The sequence below is a fragment of the Anthonomus grandis genome, chromosome 17, assembly GCF_022605725.1.
Source record: "Anthonomus grandis grandis chromosome 17, icAntGran1.3, whole genome shotgun sequence".
Lineage (NCBI taxonomy): Eukaryota > Metazoa > Arthropoda > Insecta > Coleoptera > Curculionidae > Anthonomus > Anthonomus grandis.
This window is the reverse complement of record NC_065562.1, coordinates 19844223-19869618: the sequence shown is the minus strand read 5'-3', so window position 1 is coordinate 19869618 and position 25396 is coordinate 19844223. Positions and strand designations below refer to the sequence as shown.

The window sequence follows — 25396 nt, the reverse complement described above, 5'->3', positions numbered from 1 at the left end:
TACGACGCAAGTCCAAAATTTCAAAAACTTACCAAATCGCCTGAAAAACTAAATTCTCTATTTAAAAAAAATAAAAAGTCATGTAAAGTACTCCTTAAAAATAATATATATTTTGCATAATATTACATACTTATATATGGAAAAATTACATATAAAACTTTATAATTAAGCCCCAGTATTTATACAGTGATGTACCCACAAGTGCCAAAACTAATCGAAAAAAAAACACCCAATCGGTTTGAGGCGTAAAAGTGCAAACATAACCCAACTTTTCGGCGGCCATCTTGTGACGTCACCACTCAGTAAACAAATGACAATTTCCTTTTGCACTTATTAAACTGTCCGACAGTATTTTGTACAATGACAACAAGAGGTGACTTATGTACCCCACCGAATAAAAACAATAAATTAAAATATCATAAGTCGAGTAGTAAAGCTTGAAACAATTAAATGCAAAAAAACCGGTACCTCAAAAACCTCAAAGGATCGTGCATTTGACGCGTTTTTTCTTGCTCTTGTCTTTGCCCCGACCGTTACTGGTTTTGTTCTCTTCCTTTTTTCTTGCCCGGATCTCCCTCATTAAATCATAAAAAACTTTATCGACATGTTCCCTGGTCTTGGCAGAGGTTTCCACGTAAGGGACCCCCCATTTGGTAGCACGGTCCTGTGCCTCTTGGAAACTCACCTTGCGCTTCTCCTCCAGGTCGCACTTGTTCCCCACAAGCAAGAACGGGATATTGTCGTCGTTTTTCACACGTAAGATTTGTTCCCTAGAATAGACCTAATTAAATAAGGCTCTGGTTTAAATGATCGGATCTTACCGGAACTCTTGGGTGGCCTGGAAACTTTCATCCTCAGTTATGGAAAAAATACACAAAAACCCCTCCCCGCTCCTAAAGTAGTTATCCCTGATGGCGGCATAGTCCTCCTGTCCGGCAGTGTCCAGTATATCGATCTGCACCTCCTCCCCGTCCAGCAGGATCTTTTTCCGATAAGAGTCCGCCTTGGTGGGCTCATAGTCCTCGACGAACTCGTCATACATGAACTGTAGAGTTAGGGCGGACTTACCCACACCTCCACTACCCACCATGATGACCTTATGGAGGGCGGGTTGCACTTGGGGCTTCTTGGACATGGTTTTTAGGGTGGGCCCACTTGAACTCCTGTGTGTCACTGACCTCTTTTTAATTGTTTTTTCTGAGTGACTTAAATGGGTTGGGGGTTAGCGGGGTTAAGGCGATACGAGGGATGAATTATGGTGAACTTGTGCCGCAATGATTTGGAAATTTCAGGGAATTATGAGGTTTTTGTTTACAATTTTACGGGATTAGTCATCATGGGGGAACGCACCTATAAAAATGACAGTGACAGGTGTCAGTTGAGTTTGAGCGGCGTTTCCACATTAATGTCTTTTATTGTTCCTGCTGAGCAAATACCTTGACTTAAGGTTTATTTGAAAACTATTAGAAGTTTATTTATTATTATAGTGTTTTAATTCAGTGGGGAAACTGTTCATAATATAAGAAATTGGAAGATTTGGCAACGGCGTCTAGGATTTGACATATGTCAAGGGGCACAGAGTTGCCAAAGGGGGAAGCGAAAAAACACCTAAAATGGTTCCAATGGGAGAAAAATCCAATTTACTTTTAAGTAACCTAATGACTTATCAAAAACCTTACATAATTAATTAATGTGGGAAAAGGCCGATAATAATAATAATAATTATTATCGGAATAGAAAAAATCTTGCAACCGCGCCTTTTATTGACAGATGTCAGTGGAATATAAGCATGGCTGCCAAATCACGTCCATAGGTGTACAGGGGGAGGTGGGGGGGCAAAAAAGATCCAATTGGGTTCCAGTGGAAGAAAAATCCAATTTACTCTAAAAAACTAATTTAATTTATCTATCTAATCTTAAATAATTAATACGGCAAAAACCCGCTAATAATAATAATAATACAGGAAAGTCTTGGCAACGGCGCATTAATTTACAAGTCAGTTGTCATCATCCATCTTGTCCCCTTGACAGCTGTCACTGTCAAAATTCGGATCGGTCTCCCTTGTCATAAATTATTATCCGAGAAGGGAGTGCGGTTTGCTATTTACTTCTGCGTTTTTGTTGTCGATTTTAACGCTTTTAGGTGAGTAAAAACCCTAAGAAACCGTACGTAAGTGGTGCGTCCGTGCGTTACGGCAATCCCGAGTCCCCGTGACCGGTTATTTCTGGCCCGGGGGTGGGTGAAACGGCGGTAAAAAAAATCCCATTGTAAGCGACTTTGTCGTAGTGTTTTTTTATCGACGATTAAAGTAAGTTTTTTGTTTACTCTGCTGATTGTTGTTGCTCGGAGGCTGTAAACGGGGCTTTAAGCGGGTTTTCGCGTGAAAATGCCCTGCGAGGGAGCCTCCTTTGGTCATTCGTTTTGGCCGTGTAGCTCGTAGATCAAAATGGCCGACCCGGACAAGAATTAATTTCATTATCCCCTCATATAACCTTTATGTCTTCGAAATTCTCAAATTTTTCCACAATTGTGACTAATAAACATAATTCCCTTTAACAGTGACAATTCCCACTGAAAATCCACTCATAATTTTCACAACTTTGTTGCAAAAACTTTGACCTTAACAAAGGATATGTGCATCAACATTCCTAAGATGCAGGACTCCCTCGACCTGTTTTTAGTGTGTATGTAATTTTTTTAACTGTTGTTAGGATATGTCAGCTGCTGGTTCCAGCGGATCAGGCAGGGGCAGAGGCGGACAAGCAGCGGTCGGTGACCAAAAAGACTCAAAAGAAACGAAACCGAACCCAAAAATGTCGAAAGCTTTAGGCACGTCCGCGAAACGCATCCAGAAGGAACTGGCCGAGATCACTTTGGACCCGCCGCCGAACTGCAGCGCCGGCCCCAAGGGGGAGAACTTTTACGAGTGGGTGTCCACCATTTTGGGCCCCCCGGGGTCCGTCTACGAAGGTACGTATATTACCAAAGTCAATAATATGTTTATTTACCAGAGTAAAATGGTGTTTTAGGTGGAGTGTTCTTCCTCGATATCCACTTTTCGCCCGAGTACCCCTTTAAGCCCCCCAAGGTCACTTTTAGGACCAGGATTTACCATTGTAATATTAACAGTCAGGGGGTGATCTGTTTGGATATTTTGAAGGACAATTGGTCTCCGGCCCTCACTATTTCCAAAGTGCTGTTGTCTATTTGTTCCTTGCTGACCGACTGCAATCCTGGTAAGTGAGTCTTTTTTTTGTGAGGGTTAATTTTATTTTTGATCTGTAGAGGTTGTTTTTCTGATTTCATTAATACCAAACACTTCTTGGCTGTCTGCGATAGTTTAGGAGATATTTGGGAAAAACATTTGGTCCTTCGAGCCAGATTTGGCACTTTAAGACCCAATATCTTGGAAACTATTGAAGATAACTATATGGTGTTTGAAATCATTTTAATCAGAATTGAATTTTCTATGTAATCAAGTAAAAATTTGAATTTTATTTTTTTTATTATTTTTTTAAGTGCCTGGAAAGTAATATTTATTAAGTCCGTTGAATAGAGTTTTTTTTTCTGATTTTATTGATACCAAACACTCCATAGCTATCTTTCGTAGTTTAGGAGATATTTACAAAAAACATTTGGTCCTTCGAGCCGGATTTTGTATTTAAGTCCCAATATCTCGAAAAGTATTGAAGATAGTTATATGATGTTTGGGCTTTTTTTAATCAGAATTTAATTTCCTATTTAATTAAATTAAAATCTGAACAATTTTTCAATAATTTTTTTCAAGTGCCTGGAAAATATGTTTTATTTCTATAGTTCACTAGAGCTCTTTTTCCTGGTTTCATTGATACCAAACACCCCATAGTTATCTTTGATAGTTTAGGAGATATCAAGATTAAACATTTGGTCCTTTGAGCCGGATTTTGCACTTTCAGTCCCAATATCTTGGAAACTATTGAAGATAACTATGAAGTGTTTGGGCTCATTTTAATCAGAATTTAATTTCCTATTTAATTAAATTAAACTCTGAACAATTTTTCAATATTTTTTTTCAAGTGCCTGGAAAATAAGTTTTATTCCTATAGTTCACTAGAGCTCTTTTTCCCGGTTTCATTGATACCAAACACCCCATAGTTATCTTCGATAGTTTAGGAGATATTAAGGAAAAACATTTGGTCCTTCGAGCCGGATTTTGCACTTTCAGTCCCAATATCTTGGAAACTATTGAAGATAACTATGAAGTGTTTGGGCTCATTTTAATCAGAATTTAATTTCCTATTTAATTAAATTAAACTCTGAACAATTTTTCAATAATTTTTTTCAAGTGCCTGGAAAATAAGTTTTATTCCTATAGTTCACTAGAGCTCTTTTTCCCGGTTTCATTGATACCAAACACCCCATAGTTATCTTTGATAGTTTAGAAGATATTAAGGTTAAACATTTGGTCCTTCGAGCCGGATTTGGCACTTTCAGTCCCAATATCTTGGGAACTATTGAAGATAACTATATGGTGTTTGGACTCATTTTAATCAGAATTGAATTTCCTATTTAATTAAATTAAAATCTGAACAATTTTTCAATAATTTTTTTCAAGTGTCTGGAAAATAAGTTTTATTTCTATAGTTCACTAGAGCTCTTTTTCCCGGTTTCATTAATACCAAACACCCCATAGTTATCTTCGATAGTTTAGGAGATATCAAGATTAAACATTTGGTCCTTTGAGCCGGATTTTGCACTTTCAGTCCCAATATCTTGGGAACTATTGAAGATAACTATGAAGTGTTTGGGCTCATTTTAATCAGAATTTAATTTCCTATTTAACTAAATTAAAATCTGAACAATTTTTCAATAATTTTTTTCAAGTGCCTGGAAAATAAGTTTTATTTCTATAGTTCACTAGAGCTCTTTTTCCCGGTTTTATTGATACCAAACACCCCATAGTTATCTTCGATAGTTTAGAAGATATTAAGGAAAAACATTTGGTCCTTCGAGCCGGATTTTGCACTTTAAGACCCAATATCTTGAGAAACATTTAAGATAACTATGAAGTGTTTGGGCTCATTTTAATCAGAATTTAATTTCCTATTTAATTAAATTAAAATCTGAACAATTTTTCAATAATTTTTTTCAAGTGCCTGGAAAATAAGTTTTATTCCTATAGTTCACTAGAGCTCTTTTTCCCGGTTTCATTGATACCAAACACCCCATAGTTATCTTCGATAGTTTAGGAGATATTAAGGTTAAACATTTGGTCCTTCGAGCCGGATTTTGTATTTAGGTCCCATTATCTCGAAAACTATCGAAGATAGTTATATGGTGTTTGGGCTTTTTTTAATCAGAATTTAAGTTCCTATTTAATTAAATTAAAATCTGAACAATTTTTCAACAATTTTTTTCAAGTGCCTGGAAAATAAGTTTTATTTCTATAGTTCACTAGAGCTCTTTTTCCCGGTTTCATTGATACCAAACACCCCATAGTTATCTTCGATAGTTTAGAAGATATCAAGATTAAACATTTGGTCCTTTGAGCCGGATTTTGCACTTTCAGTCCCAATATCTTGGAAACTATTGAAGATAACTATGAAGTGTTTGGGCTCATTTTAATCAGAATTTAATTTCCTATTTAATTAAATTAAACTCTGAACAATTTTTCAATATTTTTTTTCAAGTGCCTGGAAAATAAGTTTTATTCCTATAGTTCACTAGAGCTCTTTTTCCCGGTTTCATTGATACCAAACACCCCATAGTTATCTTCGATAGTTTAGGAGATATTAAGGAAAAACATTTGGTCCTTCGAGCCGGATTTTGCACTTTCAGTCCCAATATCTCGGAAACTATTGAAGATAACTATGAAGTGTTTGGGCTCATTTTAATCAGCACAAAATCCTCTATCGAACTATCTAAAAAAAAATTGATTTGTAGCTGATCCCTTGGTGGGTAGCATAGCGACTCAATATCTGCAAAACCGCGACGAGCACGACCGCATAGCCCGGCTCTGGACCAAGCGGTACGCCACGTGATTCGCTCGTCGCCGCGCGCCACCCGTCAGCACCCTCACGAAAAAAATTTCAATTCAGAAGTGGGATCCTCTTTAATTTTAATTTAACGTAATCCGTGTTTTTTCTTTGTCCGGTAGCCAGACGGGGCAAAAAACACACACTACTTAAACTGTAGGGATTTTTATTTGTACGATAAGAAAATTCTCATAAGGTGTAAAACGTGTTTTTTTTTTTGTATTATTCGCAAATTTTTAGTCGTAGGGCCCCCTCGTATTATATATAAAGGGGGCGAAAAGATCTTCCTTCGGTTATCGTTTGTTTGGTGTTTTTCAGTCGGACAGGGAAATGAGGAGCCGGGTTATAATGCGCTCCTCATTTTAGTCGTCGTTGCTTCAATAGGCTCCTCATTTTTATTGTAATATGAGAAGCATGCAGGTCATAATAATCGTTCACTTTTAAAATGCTCCTCATTTTTTTTTCTTAACTCTGTATGGAAATGAGGAGCGTTTTTAAGGGTTAAAATCAAAAAAATTTCTAGTCATATTCCGCTGGAATTAATGCCCTTTGGTTCTTATTCTGACCGACTGAAAAAGACACCCTTTGACGGTTCTATAATACCCCCATCCAACCTTTCTACTTATTTAATAGATAGTGGCCAAATAATAAGGACTTTGGTATTTATTTGGTTTTCCAAGTTCCTGCTGGTGATCGAGTCGCAAAAATAGCTGCTAGGGCGTAACTCTTTTGTTTTTTTTTAATTAATTAATTAATTAATTAATCGATGATTGTCACGTGCAATTTCGCCAGCTTCGCCGATTTTATATTGCGAATGTTCTGCAATAAGAATTCGAACTACTCGTTTAAACTTGTGTAAAGTGATTTTTAATTTTAATTTTTTTTTTAACGTTTAAGAGATAATGGACTATTCTTCTAGGTACTGTTTAGTTTGTAACGATTACTGTAATAATAATAATAATAAAACATTTTTTGAGTACGGAACATCGTGTTTTTTATTGGGTAAATGCTCCTTTTTTTTTTTAAGGAATGAGGAGGCATTTAATGCGGCTCCTCATTGTTATGAAGTGGAGGTCATGTATAAGGTGAAATCAAGGTCACGTTCAAGGTGGAATCTTTAGTCGAGGTTACGTCCAAGGGCATGTAAGTCAAGGTCACATACAGAACGAAGTCAAGTCAATTGTACAAAAAGAAAATTAAAATGTACAATTGAAATTGTTAAAAATTGTACTGCTAAATTACTTCGGATTGTAAAGGAAATGGTATATTAAACAAAAAAAACCGTTGAAAGTTTTGAAATTGTACAAAAAAAAGGTAAAAATTGTACAATTTAAATTTTTTGAATTGTACAAAAAAGTTTAAAATTGTACTATTACATTATTTCGAATGGTAATAATAAAAATTTTAAATGTAAAAAAAAAAATATTTTTAATTGTACAAAAAGAAATAAGAATTGTACTATTAAATTTTGTAAAATTATACAAAAAACACATTGAAAAACGTAAAACCATAATTTTTGGAATTGTACAAAAAAAGGTTAAAATTGTACAATTTCAATTTTTTGAATTGTACTATTTAATTTTTTCGTATGGTAATGAAAAAATATGTACTATTAAATTTTGTAAAATTATACGAAAAAAACATTGAAAAACGTAAAACCATAATTTTTGAAATTGTACAAAAAAAGGGTAAAAATTGTACAATTTAAATTTTTTCGAATGGTAATAAAAAAATTTTAACTGTAAAAAAAAATTCAAAAATTGTACAAAAAGAAATAAGAATTGTACTATTAAATTTTGAAAAATTATACGAAAAAACATCGAAAAACGTAAAACTGTAATTTTTAGATATGTACAAAAAAAAGGTAAAAATTGTACAATTTAAATTCTTCGAGTTGTACAAAAAAGTTTAAAATTGTACTATTTAATTTTTTCGAATTGTAATAAAAAATTTTTAAATGTAAAAAAAAATATTTTTAATTGTACAATTTAATTAAATAGTACAAAAAAAGTTAAAAATCGTATTTTTAAATTTTTCGGAGGTATATCTAAAAAACCGTTAAAAATGGCGTAAATAAGTTTTAAATTGTACAATTCAAATAATTCGAATTGTACAAAAAATTCCGTTAATAAAAAGAGCAATCTAAATATTGTACAAATAAATTTATTGGAATTGTACAAAGAAAACATTAAATATTTAAGGTCACGTCAAGTTCAAGTCGAATGTCAAATCAAGGTCACACCATTGAATCAATTAATGCTTAACTCCTGTTGACTTTCATAAATTGCTCCTCATATTTTTCGTTATTTGCTCCTCAATTTGAAGAAAAATGAGGAGTAGATTATTGCAGCTTTTCATTATTATAAAGTGAAGGCCAAGTCAAGGTCACTTCCGAGGTCTTGTATAAAGTGACATCAAGGTGGAATCTTTAGTCAAGGTCAAGTAAATGTGTCACAAATCAAGGTCACATACCGAGCGAAGTCAAGCCAATTGTACAAAAAAAAAAGGCAAAAATTGTACTTATAATTTTTTGCTCAGTCACGTTAAGGTCAAGTCCAAGATCAAGTAAAAGGTGAAGGCCACGTAGAGGGTCAAGTCGATTGTACAACGAAAAATGTACAATTTAAATTATTGAGTTGTACAAAAAATTGTACTATTAATATTCTTCGATTTTTAATAAAAAATTATGTTATTAAAAAATTTAAACTGTAAGAAAAAATTTTATTATTAATTGTACAATTACAACTTTTTAAATTATACAAAAAAAAAACCGTTAAAAATAATTTTTTACAAATTGTACAAAAATTCGGCTAAAATTGTACAATTGAAATTATTGGTACTGTACAATTAAATTATTTGGAATGTGTAAAAAAATCCATTAAAAAGGGTGTAATTAAGTTTTAAATTGTACCATAAAACATTTCGAATTGTACAAAAAATTCCGTTAAAAATAATTTGTTACAAATTGTACAAAAATTCAGCTTTTGAAATTATCCAAAGAAAACATTAAAGAGTTAAGGTCACGACCAAGGTCACACCATTGAATCAATTAATGCAGCCTCTCTTAACATCTGTCATTAATTGCTCCTCATTAAAAAGAAATTAGGTGTTAATTAGTGCATTAATAATTACTTGCTCCTCATTCTCTTTAAATGAGGAGTCTATTAAAATAGCTTTCTCATATTAGTGCTCCTCATTTTCGTCATTGATTTTTTTTTAATGAGGAGCAAATTAATGTTGCTCCTCATTTTTGGAAAAAAAAATGAGGAGTCGGTTAATAACATACTACACATATTATACTTTGGTACAGGTTTATTAATCTAAAAAACACATCGAATAAATAAATGTACACATTTCTTAATTTATTGCAATTACCCTTAATTACTATAAAATTGGACTAAAATATTCGAGCTTACAAATAATCAAGAAAAAACACATCATAAAATATAACTAATTAACATTAATCGAGTTTGATTAATTTATATTTGGCATATATAGTGAAAGGTGACAAATCAGTCTGTGAGGAAGAGAGAGAACACCGTAACCTAACATTTTTCAAAAAAATTGAGTCATTCAAAAAAAGAAACTTCGACTAGCTACACAATATACTGCAAAATGGACGAACCGTTAATTAACTTAAATTCAGTCTTAAATAAAAAAATAAAAAAAACATAAACTCCTTAAACCGTCTCGTACTCTTTACGGATGTGCATGGCGAGCGCGCATGCGAACATCACCCCTAATATCTGCAAAAGAGAGAGAGAGAGGAAGAGAAAACATGAGGAGGCCTGTTCAATTTAACACAACGAATTACCTCGAAAGCGGCAATGCACAATCCGACAACGCCGATGACCAAGGCATACTGGACGAACAATTGCGTCAACTTCTCGTAACACGAATCCGTATAGTTGTCCGTGTTGATTTTGCACACGTCCTCTTGGTTGGCGTTGGGGCAACAGGTGTGCGGCAAAGTGCCGTTCGGATTCACCTTTTGCCAGTCGGAAGGACCGCGGATCCCACAACAGTTGAGCTAAATTAATTAATTTGAAAATATCGGCTCCTCATGTTTGGTTGGCAACTTGGAGGCCTCCTCAGTAATGTGCTCCTCATGACAGAGTATGAGGAGCAAGTTACTGTGTTTGATAGTAAATTGGGTGCCTCAGGTTGCCATTAGGCTCCTCAGTAAAGTACTCCTCATACAAAGCAAGTTACTGTGTTTGACAGTAAATTGGACTCCTCATTTTTCTTGTCAAGTGATTATGACATGTATCGGAAAATGAGGAGGGAATTGAAAATGTGTTAAATAAAAGAATTGAGGCTTTTTTATGCTCCTCAAAGCCTCCTCATTTTCTGATCAAATATGAAGAGCAACTTAGAGGCCTCCTCAGTAAAATGCTCCTCATGACAGAGTATGAAGAGCAAGTTACTGTGTTTGACAGTAAATTGGGTGCCTCAGGTTGCTATTAGGCTCCTCATTTTTTTGAGCTAAATTAATTAATTGAAAACATCGGCTCCTCATGTTTGGTTTGAAAACTTAGAGGCCTCCTCAGTAAAGTGCCCCTCATACAGAGCAAGTTGCTGTGTTCGACAGTAAGTTGGGCTCCTCATTTTTCTTGTCAAGTGATTATGATATGTATCGGAAAATGAGGAGGGGATTGAAAATGAGTTAAATAAAAGAATTAAGGCTTTTTTATGCTCCTTAAAACCTCCTCATTTTCTGGTCAAATATGAGGAGCCATATATTTAAAAAAATTAAGTTCCTCAATTAATTTACCCTATAGGCTCCTCATATTTTGTTGCAAATTAGGATCGCAAAATGAGGAGCACAACTAAAATTGTTATAATTGTACAATTATTTTTTTTTTGAAACTGTATAAATAAAACGTTAAGATTTGCAAAAATAAATATTTTAAAATGGTACAAATAGTACAATTAAAATTTTAGAAATGTACTGAAGATATTTAGGAATTGTACAAATAAATTACTCTATTGTATAAATAAATTATGTACACTTAAATTGACTAGAATTGTACTGGAATACGTTAAAAATTAAACAATTAAAATTTTTGAAATTGTACAAAAAAACTGTTACAATAATAGTACAATACATTATTTTAAATTGTACAAAAAATATTAAAATTTGTACAATTAAATTATTTAATAAGACCTTAAAACTTAAACAATTTAAAGTTGTGGAAATGTACAAAAACCAGTTAGTAATTGTACAAGAAAAATTTTTTGGACTTGTACTTAAAATTTTTCATTTTTACAAAGACATTAAAAACTGTACAATTATATTTACTCGAATTGTACAAAAAAAAAGTAGAAAATTAACAGTTTATTAGGAAATGTACAAAAAAGTTAAAAATTGTACAATTAAATTTTCAGAATTGTTCAAAAATTAGGCTGGTACAAATCGATTTTTTTCATTTGTACAAAAAAAGGATAAGAATTAATTGTACAAATAAAACGTTTAAAATTGTACAATTAAAAAGTTTTCAAAATGTACTAAAGATATTTAGGAATTGTACAAATAAATAACTCTATTGTATAAAAAAAAAATTATACTTAAATTGACTAGAATTGTACTAGAATACGTTACAAAAGGTACAATACATTTTTTTCAATTGTACAAAAAAAATTTTAAAATTTGTACAATTAAATGTATTGAAATTATTTAATAAAACCTTAAAATTTAAACAAATTCAAGTTGTGGAAATGTACAAAAACCAGTTATTAATAATTGTACAAGAAATTTTTTTTGGAATTGTACAAAAAAAAACACAGAAGTTTGTACAATTAAAATTGTACCAAAAAAACTGTAACAATTTTAATTTTTAAATTGTACAAAAACATTAAAAATTGTACAATTATATTATCCGATTTGTTCAAAAATTAGACTGGTACAAATCGATTATTTTCATTTGTACAAAAAAAACATTGTACAATTAAATTATGAAAATGTACAATTATACTTACCCGAATTGTACAAAAAAGTTAAATATTGTAAAATTAAAAACAAACAATAAAATAGGTATAATTGTAATTGTACATAAAAACCGTTACAAATGGTACAATAAATATTTTTTAATTGTACAAATAAAGCGTTGAAAATTGTACTATTAAATTTTTGTTGAATTGTACAAAAAAAAAAAACGTCAAAATTAAATTGACATCCAAATCAAAGCTAATAAATAACTTATAGACGTCTTTATACTCCTCATATTTTAACCTCCTAACTGGCCTCCTCATTTTCCCGGTCGAATATTCCTAATGTTAATTAAAACATGAGGAGCCAACTTATTCAAACTCCTCGACTAATTTCCTTATTAGGCTCCTCATATTTTAATTAAAAAATAGGAGCAACAATGAGGAGCCTTGCTAAAAACAAATGAAAAGTATAGCTCCTCGTCATGAGGAGGCCATTAACAAGTTACATCCTGCGGTGGCATATTCAACACAGGAAACCGGTGTCGCTTATTTAATTGAATTTCCAATAAAAATAACTTATTTACAACGAAAAAGACAAAGACATTCTGACCTTTGAATTAACCCTAATTGTCCCCAATGAGTAAAAAAGATAAAAATAGCATGAAATTAATCCATAAAGTGTCGAAACTGGAACAGTATACTTAATAATAAAAATAGAACAAACTATTATAAGTCTTCCTGAAATATTTATGGTTTTTGTGGGGTTCATTTTAAAGTCAATAATTACTAATACCCACTTACCTCATGCTGAGCAATATCCCAGGTTTCCCCAGGGCCTCCCTTGGAATAATACTCGTACAGGGTGGAATTCAACTGTTTATCGAGCATGGTCCCCACCTCGTTCCTTTTAATGAAACTAATGACCCCGACCGTTAGTTCGGCAACCATTATGATGCTTAGTAACACTGAAAACTGATTAAATCACCCTTAATATATAAATCCCTTCTTTGATGTAGCAGCATTTGAAAAACCCACCGTAATGATCATACAGTGGTTCTCCTTAAGGGCGCCGCAGCACCCGAAGAATGACACCAGGAAAATTGCCACCCCGACAACTATTAGGGCTATCAGTATAGACCCGTAGATGGGGTACACGAACGAGGAATATTCTATGTAGATGCGTACGTAGGTTATGATGCCCAGCACAAGGATGGCCAGGCCGGAGATCTAAAAGAGTTTTTTTTGAACGTATTAATAAGAAGTTCTATGATGAGTGTTGTATACTGATGGAAAGTGGAAGGAACGAACTTTAAAACGGTATAATATGGCACTTACGGCAAACAACAAGTTGAAACAGAAGAGGAGGTATTTAACGCAGCTCATGCCTCCTGACACCATTTTGATGCACTAAATCGGCGGGTTTAACGGAGTCCCTCGGAGCGTTTTATGACTATACGGACGTTCAATTTGCTGTTTATTTTTAACTGAACGATAATTTATTGTGGGGAAACTCTAGAGCGCACACTGATACATAATAAGGAAAACGTAAACAGTCCTTGGATGAGACTGAGAGGTATATTTGCAGGGTTGCCAACTGGGGCATCGGGTTCAGGTTTTAAAGCCTTAAATTCACTTCTGCATATGGTTTATATATTTTAAATAAGGAAGAACGATGTATAAGAGCAAAGAATTTATGTGAACAGTGCTGTTTTTTTGACTATGTGACTTATTATAGTGTAATTTCTTTGCAACCTGACAACAAATTGATATTTTACTAGTGGCGCCACCTATGAACAGTTGCTCATATCATATTACAGGTTCCTATACTGTCTAATAATAGGGCCGGTTTGGACCCTAGTGGGCAATCGGCGAACGAAGCGTTTCTATGGCGCGGGAAATTTGAATGTCTTTTAATTAAATCGGGGAATAAATACACTGTTACGTTCTTTTTAATCTTTATTTTGTAGTTCACTAGCATTAAATATTTACATTAAACACTTTTAAACAAGAAAAAAAAATAAATAAAAATAAATGCTCGGAATATGATTTTTTTTTGCCAAATTCGAGAAAACTGTAATAAAACGAATATTTAATAATGATGATAATAATAATAATAACAATAAAAAGGGTGTAGGAGGCTAACATTTATTATCATTATTATTATAATTTAAGTAGTATATAAAGTAGTAGTAGGTATTAATAATAATAATAATTATTCTGCTTACTTAAGTAGTGTTCCTAAGTCTTATTTTCAACCCAACGCTAAAAATAACAAAAGAAAAACAACCGTTTAGTACAACTAATTTAATAAGAAAGATACAAATAATAATAATAATAATAATAGAAAAAGACAACGAGCTTATAAAAAACAAAACATAATCGTTTAATAAGTTAATGGTGCGTTTACACTAAATAATTAGTAAATGAAATTTTGTTTTCGTCCTTAAGCGTCTGACTTACCGGAAATGCCGGAAATCGCCTCCGAAGCCGAATATTTCACGTCCACATCGGAGTCCTGGTTTAGTTTGTCTAATACTGGTTTTACCTTTAAACAATGGAAAAAAAATAAATTGTACAAAAAATTGTACAATTAAAATTTTTGTTTTTTCTAGGCACGCGAGAAGAAAAAATATTTTCATTGCCTGGAAATAATTATTTCCTTGAATAAATTACAATTGTACAAGCAAAAGTACAATTTTTTTCAATGTCATTTATTTCAATTCAAATATTTTGTTCAACTGCTTCTTTCAGACCCAAGAAATACGAATTTTACATATTTCTTATTAGATCAAAAAAAATTGTACAAAAAGTAGTGCAATTCAAAATTTTTATTGTCATTCAAAAGGAATTAAATGTTTAATGACCTCAAAGTAATTAGTTTGTTGACAATCTAAAATTGTACAATTAATAGTACAAACAATGGAGAACAATAAATTGTACAAAAAACAGTACAATTAAAATTTTTGTTTTTTCTAGGCAGTTGAGAACAAAAAATATTTTCATTGCCTGGAAATCATTATTTTCTTGAATAAATTACAATTGTACAAGCAAAAGTACAATTTTTTTCAATGTCATTCAATTCAATCGAGTATTTTGTTTAACTGCTTCTTTAAGACTCAAAAAATACGAATTTAACATATTTGTTATTGGATAAAAATAAATTGTACAAATAATAGTACAATAAAAAAATTCTTGTTTTTAGTCATTTTAAGTCATTGAAAAGAAATAAAATGTTTAATTACCTCAAAGTAATTACTTTGTTGACAATCTAAAATTGTACAATTAATAGTACAAACAATGGAGAACAATAAATTGTACAAAAAACAGTACAATTAAAATTTTTGTTTTTTCTAGGCAGTTGAGAACAAAAAATATTTTCATTGCCTGGAAATCATTATTTTCTTGAATAAATTACAATTGTACAAGCAAAAGTACAATTTTTGTAGGTCATTAATTTTAATCGACTATTTTGTTTAACTGCTTGTTTAAGACCAAAAAAAATACGAATTTTGCATATTTGTTATTGGATAAAAACAAATTGTACAAAAAATAGTACAATTTAATTTTTTTTGTTTTTATAGGGTCATTGGAAAGGAATAAAATGTTTAATTACTTCGCAGTAATTAGTTTGTTGACAATCTAAAATTGTACAATCAATAGTACAGCTTGGAGTAGCACAAACGATGGAAAAAAATTAATTGTACAAGAAACAGTACAATTTAAAATATTTGTTTTTTCTAGGCACTCAAGAAGAAAAAATATTTTCATTGCCTGGAAATAATTATTTCCTTGAATAAATTACAATTGTACAAGCAAAAGTACAATTTTTTTCAATGCCATTTATTTCAATTCGAATATTTTGTTCAACTGCTTCTTTTTGAGTCTTAACGAAATACGAATTTTACATATTCCTTATTGGATGAAAATAAATTGTACAAAAAATAGTACAATAAAAAAATTCTTGTTTTTTAGTCATTTTAATTCATTGAAAAGAAATAAAATGTTTAATTACCTTAAAGTAATTAGATTGTTGACAATCTAAAATTGTACAATTAATAGTACAAACAATGGAGAACAATAAATTGTACAAAAAACAGTAGAATTAAAATTTTTGTTTTTTCTAGGCAGTTGAGAACAAAAAATATATTCATTGCCTGGAAATCATTATTTCCTTGAATAACTACAATTGTACAAGCAAAAGTACAATTTTTTTCAATGTCATTCAATTCAATTGACTATTTTGTTTAACTGCTTCTTTAAGACCCAAGAAATACGAATTTTACATATTCCTTATTGGATGAAAATAAATTGTACAAAAAATAGTACAATAAAAAAATTCTTGATTTTTGGTCATTTTAAGTCATTGAAAAGGAATAAAATGTTTAATTACCTCGAAGTAATTAGTTTGTCGACAATCAAAAAATTGTACAATCAGTAGTACAAACAATGGAGAAAAATTAATTGTACAAAAAACAGTACAATTAAAAATATTTGTTTTTTCTAGGCAGTTGAGAAGAAAAAATATTTTCATTGCCTGGAAATAATTATTTTCTTGAATAAATTACAATTGTACAAGCAAAAGTACAATTTTTTTCAATATCATTTAATTCAATCGACTAATTTGTTTAACTGCTTCTTTAAGACCCAATAAATACAAATTTTACATATTTATTAGATAAAAATAAATTGTACAAAAAATAGTACAATTAAAAAATTTTAGTTTTTTTTTTTAAAGTCATTAAAAAGGAAAAAAAATTAATTTCCTCGAAGTAATTAATTTGTCAATTTAAAATTGTACATTTAATAGTACAACTTTATGTACTTTTTAGTTGATAGATTTAATAATTGTACAATTCTTGGTATATATTAAAATGTATCTTAATCGAGTTTATTTTATTAGCAGTTCACTGCAGATAACAAATAAATATAGTACACAAAATATTTGAAATGTACAAAACATTGTACAATTCAATTTGATATGGAGTTGTTCCTTCAAAAAATAAGCCATTACAAATGCACTAAACAAATATAGTGCAATTTCCAAAAAAAAACTGAATTGTACAAAAAATTGTACAATACACCTACCTGCGGTTGTATAACGGCCTGATCCAACTGTGGGGCGATTTTCTGTAAAGTTTTGGCGACATTAAAGCGCACATTCGCCACTTTATCCTGGGCCATACTCAAAACGGTCGGCAACAGTAACCGGGTGGTGATATCGCTACCGCAGGCCTCCGCCAGCACGTTAATCGAAAACAAACAGGTCATCCTTGAAACGAACGACAAAATTTAGAATTGTACAAAATTTTGTACAATTTGGATTTTTTTGTAAAATTACCTGTACAAATAGTTCTGATCACGGGCCATGGCCAACACTTTCGGGATTATGGTGGATTCCGCCCATTCGGCTCCGAACTGGTCCACGAGTTTACGGAGATTTAACGTTGCCGCCTCCCTTATGGCGAACACGTGATCCATCAGCCACGTCATGCAGAGGGCGTTCAGTTTTTCGTCGAAGAACTCCCTTCCTGTCATTTGGGGGAAAAAAAATTGTACAATTTTTCAAGTTCAGTCCCAATAAATGTACAATTTATTAAGGCAACAAAAAATTTATATCAGGGATGACCCAAATGGTCCCATGTACAAAAAAAAAAATAATAAAGAAAAAACATAATTGTACAGGAATTAGTACAATATAAAGACTGCCTGTAAGAAATAAATTAATACAATTTTTGACAAAAATTTTAATACAAAGCTGACAGTTTCTATTACGAATTAATTGCTTCAATTAGAAATGAAATAATTGTACTAAACCCAACCCTAAGGGCAAAAAAAATTGTACAAGTTTACAGCACAACAAAATCTTTAAAAAAATCATGCAATTTATGACTAGAAAAATTTAATTTGTATAAAAATAAATGAAAATATATAATTGTACAATTATTAGTACAATATCGATTTGCCATAAAGAACAAATTAGTACAATTTTTAATAATTGAGTAAACTTTACAGGGCTTTCCATTACGATTTAAGTGCTTGGAATTTAAAAAATTGTACTAAGCCCAACCCTAGAGGGTGAAAAGAGGAGGTCAACTGCCTGGAAGTGATTATTTTTTTGATTATTAAATAACAGAAAAAAAAATATGACAAAAGCTGGAAAATGATTAAAAAAATGTACTAAACCCAACCCTGGTGAAAAAATTGTACTAAGCCCAACCCTAAAGGGAAAGAGAAATTCAACTGCCTGGAAGTGACTATTTCTTTGATTATTAAAAAATGTCACTTGTAAAAAGTTGTACTAAACCCAACCCTGGCGAGAAAAATTGTACTAACCTAACTGTCCGGCCAACAAGGGCATGTACTCGATAATAGCGGACCGTACGCGCCATTTTGAATCCTCGGCCAATTCTACGATTGCGGGCAACAACGATTGGGACAACTGCTGTATGCCGATAACCTAAAAACGAATCTTTTAAATTGTACAAAATCTAGTACAATTCGTGTTGCACCTCGTTCACGCAGTCCAAGTTCGAAATAATGTTCAGTCTGACTTCGGGACACTCGTCTCTCAATTGGGTCAAAAAGAGGGGCAGAAGATGCTCGATGGTGTTGTGACGCCCCAAAATGGGACTGAGCCCCATTATTACAGAGGCCAGGGCCGATTTCACGTGCTGATTCGGGTCCGCTACCTGGGAGTCATAACAAAATATGAAGAAGAAGTCGTAATTGTACAACAATCAGTACAATGTGCCCTCTTACCAGTTCCTTGATGCAGGGCAAGATGTTATTCATGATGATGCTCTCCTGGTGGGCCTTGTCCAGGTTCTGACAGAAGTCTTTGACCTTGTTGGCGGCCGCCGCCCTCACTTCCGCCTCCGAGTCCTTCAGCAGACTCTGGAAGGCCGGAACCAGGTCGGTCCGCGTTATTTCCGGTCCCACCGCCTTTTGCAGTTCCGTAAACTTATCGGCGACCATGTAACGCACCCGCCACGAGGTGTCGCCGGTGCACTGTCTCAAGGTGGGCATCACCAGCTGCTCCACGTCGTCCTGCGGCAGCAGGGTGGCGATGCTCACGCACGCGTCCACCGCCAAAAGTCGCACGGAGTCCTTGCAACAACAAAAATTGTACTACAGTTAGTACAATTCGAAAAAAAACAACAACCCCCAGAGTACCTGCTCGTCCTGGGCCAAATTGACAAACATGGGAATCAGATCGGACTTGACGTATTCCAGCTCGACCACCTGAGCCAACTCCCCCAGTTTGGAGGCGGCCGCCCTACGCACCATCGGAGTGTCGTCCTGACACAGGGCCTTAAAGTGGGACCTCAAGTCTGCCTTCATCGCTGCCGACACCCTTGGGTAACACACCTAAACAACCCCCCCCCATACTCAGGAACAATGAGGATTTGTCAGAGTTTATAGACTTACGGAGAACAGGCCACAACCGGAAGTCCTGGATGTGAACCAGTCTCCGGAGCTCAACCTTTGCACCAAAGGAACGAAATACTGTTCCAAGTCGGCGGGGCTGTGCTGCTGTGCCACCGCCCTTAAAGACTCCACTGCCTTGTCACGCACCACCTGTGAAATTTCCTTTTTTCAAAAAACCATACGGTTATTCAGTTAAATCTGCATAATTTAGTACAATTGTCATGGATGTCTGTTGAAATCGTTTTAAGACAATATAAACTGTTGTTGTTGTTGATGATGACTAACTAATGGTGATACTAAAGTTACTTACGGTTTCCTCGATGGTTGCCAAACTCTCCAATGGGGGCAACAAACAGTAGGCGTACTCAGGCCCTCCGACCAAATTGGTGAACTGACCCAACTGTTCGGCGAGGGCCAACAGCACCTCATCCTCATCATAAATGGTCTCAGTGAGGAATGGGATCAGTTCGGACCTGGTTCTTTCCACATTTAACGCCAAGGCGATTGTCGATAGTTTTTTAATGGAATTTAAGCGAAGCTAAAAGCAAGACAAAGGTGTCAATAGTACTAACTAGAGGGGGCCATAACAGAGGAGGGCGTTTAGCGAGAAAACCCCCTTAAGGGGACCGATAAATGACCTCACCTGTACATCCTCATTTTTCAATTCGTCAATTAGGACCGCAATCGGATACAAAGAGTCGTCTCCCGCTGAATCGCTGGTTGCCATTGTGGACGACGCGCCGATTTCCGTCGATATCGTCGTTTTTACGCGGTTTTCGTGAAGCCGAATTAAGGGTTTTAAACTGGGGGGGGGCGGACTAGACCCTGATGATACTATACGGGCTCCTTTTACGCCCCGAAATCGCACTTAAATGTTGAATTTATGGCAAAAAAAACGTCGTTAAAAGTACGCGACACTCTCGGGCCTTGTTTTTTCACTTGACGTCTTACTTGCGACGTTCGCCGTTTGACAAATGGGGGGCGCTGTCTCTGTCAGTTGTCATTTTTCACGTTAGGCAACCAGTGCTGCCAAGTTTTCATGTTCCAAACTAACAGCTCTGCCAGGCGTGGCAAAAATTCCCTAGATTTAGGGATTTTTTTCACCCAAACATATAACTAAATCTGAATTGTATTAAACCTCGTACAAGGAAGAAATTTATTTTCATGCAAGAAACACAATTTATTAATTTATTTATTTATTAACGGAATTCATTTACATTGTATTATACAAATATATAATAAATGACATTTAAATTTAATGACAGGTATTTAATACACAATTTGAAATAAACAATGTACAATTTTATAAAACGACAAACTACAACAAATCTCTGTCAACTGTCATTTGACGGTACGGAAGGAGTATCGGTAATCTATAGGTTCTATACTAAACTAGTTAATCCTACCAGTGTTGCCAGGTCTATAAAAAATCCCTAGATTTGGAATTTATTTTTATGCAACTAAATCTAAATTGTCCTATACAGCCTTGTACAATAAAAATAATTTTTTCGGCTATAAAATATACTAAATAGTGTACAATACGCGTCTTATTTGAAGTTTTACTTATGTTTTAAGCCGTTTGACAGATAGAGACCCTGTTTCTGTCATTTTTTCAGTGTTTCATTTCCACCAGTGTTGCCAAGTCTGAAGAAATTTCCCTAGATTTGTTAATTTTTCCACCCAAGCTTGGCACTAGATCTAAATTAGGCTAAACATCGTACAAAAAAATTATTTGTTTTAATTCAAGGCACACAATTTGTAATAGACATTGTACAATTTCATAAAAACATTTTTTATGCGGACTGTCTCTGTCATTTTTGACAACATGGAAGAACAGTCGGTTACCGGTGTTGCCAATATTACACTAATTCTACCACAGTTGCCAAGTCTAAAAAAAAAACTGTACCCAAATTTAGGGATTTTCCTCACTCAAACATAGAACTAATACAAAATTGTACTAAACCTTGTACAATCAATCTTTCTTTTCAAAATATGTACTATATTTAGTACAATTTCATAAAACCAAAATAAAACCACTTAAACTAATGAATCATTTATTATATATAATTCCTCGATATGTTCATGGACATAACCTCTCATAAATCCACCCGTTGTCCCCCTGTTTGCTCAAAACCCCATCGGGTTCCCCTTCGTTTGGAAATCTAAATCGGATCCTGTCATGTATCCGGTCAGTTTGGCCTTGCCAGAACTCAATCGAACGAGGCTTCAATATATAAATCCCCCTAAAAAGACACCAATTGCCTTTAAAAAAAAACACAAAATCACCATAACAAACCATAAAGGAGGCCTGGGAACTTCTCCCTCCTTATATTTGGCCTTCAGTTCCTTCTCTTTGGCCTCAAGAACTGCCCGGTTGGCAACAGGTTTCGACTGATCACTACACAATGCCCCGATTTGGCTCGTGTACGGTCTTTTACTGAAATACTCGTCAGCATCTGAAAAGGGGGCCTTTTCAATTGTCCCCTCGATCCTAACCTAAAAAAAACTAATATTCTTAAAAAATTTGGTTAGTTAGTTTGGCGAAGCACTTGCCGATCTGTGAAAATGTTCCCAGTAAAATGTTATGGCCCCCCGAGGGTTTTCTTCCTAAAATTAGAGCTAATAAATAAACAAATACTAAGCCAGTAGTAAGTACATACGATTTCTTGGCCTTTCCTGCTAGTGTAGTGGGTGCAAAACCTAAAGCCGTCTTCACCATAAGACTTCAATAAGACTTGACGTCCCGAAGGAAAACCATCCCTTAAAAGGGAATAATTAAATGATTACTTGCCTACCTTAGTATGGTTATTTACTTAGTGCAAGTGGAGAGGCACATGGAGTTAGCTTCTACAGTCCTGGGGTCATCTTTTACCAATTTAAACCACTTTCCAAACAGATCGATCGGGTCTTTCTTTTCAATGGTTTCTTCCAAGAATAAAGTGTCTTTGCCATGGTATTGCTTTCTTAAATCGCTTAGATCTGCAATTAGGTGAGTTGCAAAAAGGTTTTTAAGTACCCTGGAACTTACCTTCCCCCTTATTCATGCTGTAAAATGTGATTTTTAATGTTTTTGGGGTATGACAAGGGAACTTTTGAGCCCTTATTAAACTGAACATAAAAGACGTTAGGTCATTGATAATTAAATTAACTAGTTTAATGGAATGTTTTGCAGTAGATTTTAAAGTGCTCTTACGCAATTATTACATGAATCAATCAAAATTTCATCATAACTCTTTGCAAAAAAGAATTATTAGGATAAAATCATTACAAGGCATCACCTGACATCTGTCAAATATAAATAAGCAGAGTTGTCACACCTAAAGCGATTTTCCTAAAAAGTCTCCTGAGTAGTAATAGTTGGCAACGTTGCCTACATAAGGTTTTCTATGAAGCAGTGTTGCCGTACCCCTAGGGTTGTCGTGGAACATCTCCACACACTGGCAACGTTGCAAAAATTTGTCTTAATGTCATAACAATCAACGTTCTTCTAACGGTTAGTGCATTTAAATAAAATCACAATTGAAATGGCGAATCACGAGTTTTGTACCCCAAAAAAGCCGCCGCAGCACCTCCTCAACAAAATCAAAATACCCGCGTCTCCTTACATGAAAAAAATCGGTTATGGAACAGGTGCGGGTCCCCCTAATCAATTTTTAGGACAAAGCACATTATCACTCTTTTTTAGGTATAGCGGTGTACGAACTGGAGCGTTCCCCCGCGTACAACAAACTGCGCTCCCCCTGGGCCATAAAAAAACTCTTAAAACGCAACAGAGACAACGGCCAAATCAAGAGTCGTCTGAAACAAGAAGCGGATACCCTCAGGAACCTCGTACACCCAAACATCGTCGGTTTCCGGGCATTTTTCGAAGTCAAAAACGTCCTGGCGATGGAGGAATGCACCGGATGCCTGGGAGATCTTATCGAGCAACGATTCGACCAGGAAACGGGCCCCTTTGGGCCCCAAACCATCACCAAAGTCGCTTTGGATGTGGCCCAAGCACTGTCATACCTGCATAACACTGCATTGATCATGCATTGTGACTTAAAGTCTTATAATGTGCTTATTAAGGGTGATTTTGTGATGTGTAAACTGTGTGATTTCGGGGTGTGTTTGCCGGTGGATAAAAGTGGGGCAGTGGATAAGGAGAAGGCTCCGGGGGCGGAGTATGTGGGGACGAGGCCGTGGAGTGCTCCGGAGGTACTCGGGCATCCACAGGACATTTCTGTTAAGGGTAAGTTTGGTTTTTTTTGGCGGATGTGAATAATGAAATTTTAAGTTCTGTATGGGGTTTTTTTTTTAGCGGATATATACAGTTACGGTTTGATTATTTGGGAAATGATAGCCCTGTGCCCTCCATTAATCGAAGACGTCATGGAGGATATAAGCACTTGTACAGAGTTAGATTTGGATAAATTGGATGATTTAATGGAGAGAATGGGGTGCAGACAGAGGCCCCCCATTCCAGAGAATGTAGATTTAGGTGAAAATTATAATCAAGTTTTGGAAATTTACTTTTGTTGCACTGAAGAACAGAAGGATAAAAGGCCGGATGCCACTGATCTCATTGGCCTTTTACAAGAATTGAAATGATTACTTTAATATAAATTTTCGATATTAAATTTATTTTATTTTCCACAACAAATCACAGCTCGCTTTTCACCCTGTCCTTGTTACCAATAAGTTCGGAAACAAGTTTGACTAAATACCCGAGATATTCCGCATCATCCTCCTCCCGCCCATCTATTAAAAGCTGAAACCATCTTCTCACCCTTTCCAGTACATCCTTGTCATAAAACCCTTGGCACTTCCCTGATAACCCCTTCATCCCTAACAAAACCTTTTCAACTGAATCAAAGTCATCTAAATCCAAATCTTGCAGCATTAAATTCATGTTTTCGCACCAACCTAACCTCACTAAAGCACTTTCGACATCAATCAATTGATGCTGCTCAAAGTTCTCGATGTCCTGCTGCCTCTCCGTTATTAAATCAGTTAAAAAAGTGACAATTTTAACTTGTAACTTCAATGATGCGGTGCCAAATAAGTTGGTTAACACTGTTAGGCCTCCACCCTCGATAAACTTGTTTTGCGCATAAGGAAACGTGCGTAAAGTACAACTTAAGGCGGTCAAGGCACTATTTTTCACCACCTCATTAGGGTCCAAACTGAGCAATTTTAGTAACACTGCTACCCCGCCAGTTTCTAGTATGTGCACCTTAACTTTCGGGTTGTTCTGGGCCAGAACAGAAAACAACTTTAGGGCCTCCCCTTTTATGGAAGAATTCAGTTCCTTATAAATGATTTTTTTGAAGCCATTTAAGTTGCAAAACTCTTGCGCGTTATCAATTTGGTGTCCCAAGTACTGTAAGTCCTTTAAAACGGTCTCTGTATTGTTCCCTTGTTCGTATGACTCGAAAAGTTCCTTTAGTACTTTCAGGTCACTTTTTGGTTGTACCAGCAGGTCTCCCAAGTCCCGTTTAATTTCATCGATGGTTCTGAATTTGTTGTTCTTCGGTTTGTCTAGATCTTTCAACGTTTGCTCGGTAATAAAGTTCGTTATGCTATTCGGCTCCTCTTGGTTGTCCAGGATTTTGGCCTCCTTTTTACCGGTGGACAAGTTGATCCGGTAGTGGAGCCCCGCGGGGACCTTTTGGCCCTCTGTGATTTCTTGCCACTCATCGGAGGCCACGAATTCCTCTTGTTTCGCCCCTTTATTGTCTGAGCAAAGACTTACGGTTAAAATCACCGGTATTATTAGGGCTTGAGGGTACATATTTGGGTGTAAGAGTTTGAGGTTAAGTTACGTTTCAAATTTGCAATGTTGTCATATTTCATGAGGAAGCAACAAACGGAGCCACATTTTCTTTTGCAGTGGTGCCAAATGGTGGTTTTGTCACTACATTTTAGTGGTTTTTAAATACATCAGTGAGATTTTTAGGGTGATAAAATATTTAGAGAATTAAGTTATTTTCATAAATACGAAATTAATAAATTTTTAGCTATTAACCTTGCTCATGCAA

The 25396-nt window shown here is 34.5% G+C and overlaps 7 protein-coding genes across 10 annotated transcripts; 2 read left to right on the top strand and 5 right to left on the bottom strand.

Moving 5' to 3' along the window:
• Positions 1 to 88: 88 nt before the first annotated feature.
• On the bottom strand, positions 89 to 1362 carry LOC126746135 (ras-related protein Ral-a). The gene is made up of 2 exons (XM_050454257.1): positions 822 to 1362; positions 89 to 770 (listed from the first exon to the last, which is right to left on the bottom strand). Exons 1-2 carry the CDS (start codon positions 1133 to 1135, stop codon positions 479 to 481), a joined length of 606 nt encoding a protein of 201 aa, XP_050310214.1. The 5' UTR covers positions 1136 to 1362; the 3' UTR covers positions 89 to 478.
• A 653-nt stretch (positions 1363 to 2015) lies between these two features.
• LOC126746136 (ubiquitin-conjugating enzyme E2-24 kDa) lies at positions 2016 to 6998 on the top strand. 2 transcript variants are annotated; one of them, XM_050454259.1, is made up of 4 exons: positions 2016 to 2142; positions 2712 to 2970; positions 3030 to 3236; positions 5923 to 6998. In XM_050454259.1, exons 2-4 carry the CDS (start codon positions 2715 to 2717, stop codon positions 6018 to 6020), a joined length of 561 nt encoding a protein of 186 aa, XP_050310216.1. In that variant the 5' UTR covers positions 2016 to 2142; positions 2712 to 2714; the 3' UTR covers positions 6021 to 6998. The 2 variants fall into 2 exon arrangements, with proteins under 2 accessions (XP_050310216.1, XP_050310215.1); XM_050454258.1 differs by lacking the exon at positions 2016 to 2142 and adding an exon at positions 2162 to 2308.
• Positions 6999 to 9478: 2480 nt separating this feature from the next.
• On the bottom strand, positions 9479 to 13640 carry LOC126746134 (leukocyte surface antigen CD53-like). Its single transcript, XM_050454256.1, has 5 exons — positions 13281 to 13640; positions 12981 to 13172; positions 12747 to 12917; positions 9829 to 10044; positions 9479 to 9760 (listed from the first exon to the last, which is right to left on the bottom strand). Exons 1-5 carry the CDS (start codon positions 13341 to 13343, stop codon positions 9695 to 9697), a joined length of 708 nt encoding a protein of 235 aa, XP_050310213.1. The 5' UTR covers positions 13344 to 13640; the 3' UTR covers positions 9479 to 9694.
• Positions 13641 to 14069: 429 nt separating this feature from the next.
• On the bottom strand, positions 14070 to 20353 carry LOC126746323 (serine/threonine-protein phosphatase 2A 65 kDa regulatory subunit A alpha isoform). Of its 3 annotated transcripts, XM_050454519.1 has the most exons (11): positions 20017 to 20353; positions 19684 to 19911; positions 19374 to 19535; positions 19119 to 19313; positions 18705 to 19052; positions 18455 to 18634; positions 18279 to 18402; positions 17284 to 17473; positions 17031 to 17214; positions 14406 to 14490; positions 14070 to 14207 (listed from the first exon to the last, which is right to left on the bottom strand). In XM_050454519.1, the coding sequence occupies exons 1-11, from the start codon at positions 20098 to 20100 to the stop codon at positions 14197 to 14199; spliced, it is 1791 nt and encodes a 596-aa protein (XP_050310476.1). In that variant the 5' UTR covers positions 20101 to 20353; the 3' UTR covers positions 14070 to 14196. The 3 variants fall into 3 exon arrangements, with proteins under 3 accessions (XP_050310476.1, XP_050310475.1, XP_050310477.1); XM_050454518.1 differs by lacking the exon at positions 14070 to 14207 and having other exon boundaries at positions 14235 to 14490; XM_050454520.1 differs by lacking the exon at positions 14070 to 14207 and having other exon boundaries at positions 14235 to 14490; positions 19374 to 19523; positions 20017 to 20352.
• Positions 20354 to 21414: 1061 nt separating this feature from the next.
• LOC126746355 (pyridoxine-5'-phosphate oxidase) lies at positions 21415 to 22668 on the bottom strand. Its single transcript, XM_050454580.1, has 6 exons — positions 22402 to 22668; positions 22187 to 22352; positions 22034 to 22133; positions 21927 to 21980; positions 21670 to 21869; positions 21415 to 21616 (listed from the first exon to the last, which is right to left on the bottom strand). The coding sequence occupies exons 1-6, from the start codon at positions 22487 to 22489 to the stop codon at positions 21454 to 21456; spliced, it is 771 nt and encodes a 256-aa protein (XP_050310537.1). The 5' UTR covers positions 22490 to 22668; the 3' UTR covers positions 21415 to 21453.
• A 161-nt stretch (positions 22669 to 22829) lies between these two features.
• Positions 22830 to 23995, top strand: LOC126746354 (lymphokine-activated killer T-cell-originated protein kinase homolog). Its single transcript, XM_050454577.1, has 3 exons — positions 22830 to 23003; positions 23059 to 23607; positions 23677 to 23995. Exons 1-3 carry the CDS (start codon positions 22898 to 22900, stop codon positions 23964 to 23966), a joined length of 945 nt encoding a protein of 314 aa, XP_050310534.1. The 5' UTR covers positions 22830 to 22897; the 3' UTR covers positions 23967 to 23995.
• Positions 23978 to 25200, bottom strand: LOC126746353 (nucleotide exchange factor SIL1). Its single transcript, XM_050454576.1, has one exon. It carries the CDS (start codon positions 25147 to 25149, stop codon positions 24019 to 24021), a length of 1131 nt encoding a protein of 376 aa, XP_050310533.1. The 5' UTR covers positions 25150 to 25200; the 3' UTR covers positions 23978 to 24018.
• Between the last annotated feature and the right edge of the window lie 196 nt (positions 25201 to 25396).

Coding starts and splice junctions, on each gene's coding strand:
- LOC126746354 (XM_050454577.1), top strand. CDS start 22,898: ATGGCGAATCACGAGTTTTGTACCCCAAAAAAGCCGCCGCAGCACCTC. Junction 23,004..23,058: donor AAAAATCGGTTATGGAACAG/GTGCGGGTCCCC, acceptor ACTCTTTTTTAG/GTATAGCGGTGTACGAACTG. Junction 23,608..23,676: donor ACAGGACATTTCTGTTAAGG/GTAAGTTTGGTT, acceptor TTTTTTTTTTAG/CGGATATATACAGTTACGGT.
- LOC126746136 (XM_050454259.1), top strand. CDS start 2,715: ATGTCAGCTGCTGGTTCCAGCGGATCAGGCAGGGGCAGAGGCGGACAA. Junction 2,971..3,029: donor CCCGGGGTCCGTCTACGAAG/GTACGTATATTA, acceptor ATGGTGTTTTAG/GTGGAGTGTTCTTCCTCGAT. Junction 3,237..5,922: donor GCTGACCGACTGCAATCCTG/GTAAGTGAGTCT, acceptor ATTGATTTGTAG/CTGATCCCTTGGTGGGTAGC.
- LOC126746355 (XM_050454580.1), bottom strand. CDS start 22,489: ATGTTCAGTTTAATAAGGGCTCAAAAGTTCCCTTGTCATACCCCAAAA. Junction 21,870..21,926: donor GGGAACATTTTCACAGATCG/GCAAGTGCTTCG, acceptor AGTTTTTTTTAG/GTTAGGATCGAGGGGACAAT. Junction 21,617..21,669: donor GTTCCCAGGCCTCCTTTATG/GTTTGTTATGGT, acceptor GTGTCTTTTTAG/GGGGATTTATATATTGAAGC.
- LOC126746323 (XM_050454518.1), bottom strand. CDS start 20,100: ATGGCAACCAGCGATTCAGCGGGAGACGACTCTTTGTATCCGATTGCG. Junction 19,536..19,683: donor TGGCAACCATCGAGGAAACC/GTAAGTAACTTT, acceptor TTTTGAAAAAAG/GAAATTTCACAGGTGGTGCG. Junction 19,053..19,118: donor ATTTGGCCCAGGACGAGCAG/GTACTCTGGGGG, acceptor TGTTGTTGCAAG/GACTCCGTGCGACTTTTGGC.
- LOC126746134 (XM_050454256.1), bottom strand. CDS start 13,343: ATGGTGTCAGGAGGCATGAGCTGCGTTAAATACCTCCTCTTCTGTTTC. Junction 12,918..12,980: donor ACCACTGTATGATCATTACG/GTGGGTTTTTCA, acceptor TGATTTAATCAG/TTTTCAGTGTTACTAAGCAT. Junction 9,761..9,828: donor TGTGCATTGCCGCTTTCGAG/GTAATTCGTTGT, acceptor TCTCTTTTGCAG/ATATTAGGGGTGATGTTCGC.
- LOC126746135 (XM_050454257.1), bottom strand. CDS start 1,135: ATGTCCAAGAAGCCCCAAGTGCAACCCGCCCTCCATAAGGTCATCATG. Junction 771..821: donor CAGGCCACCCAAGAGTTCCG/GTAAGATCCGAT, acceptor GGTCTATTCTAG/GGAACAAATCTTACGTGTGA.
- LOC126746353 (XM_050454576.1), bottom strand. CDS start 25,149: ATGTACCCTCAAGCCCTAATAATACCGGTGATTTTAACCGTAAGTCTT.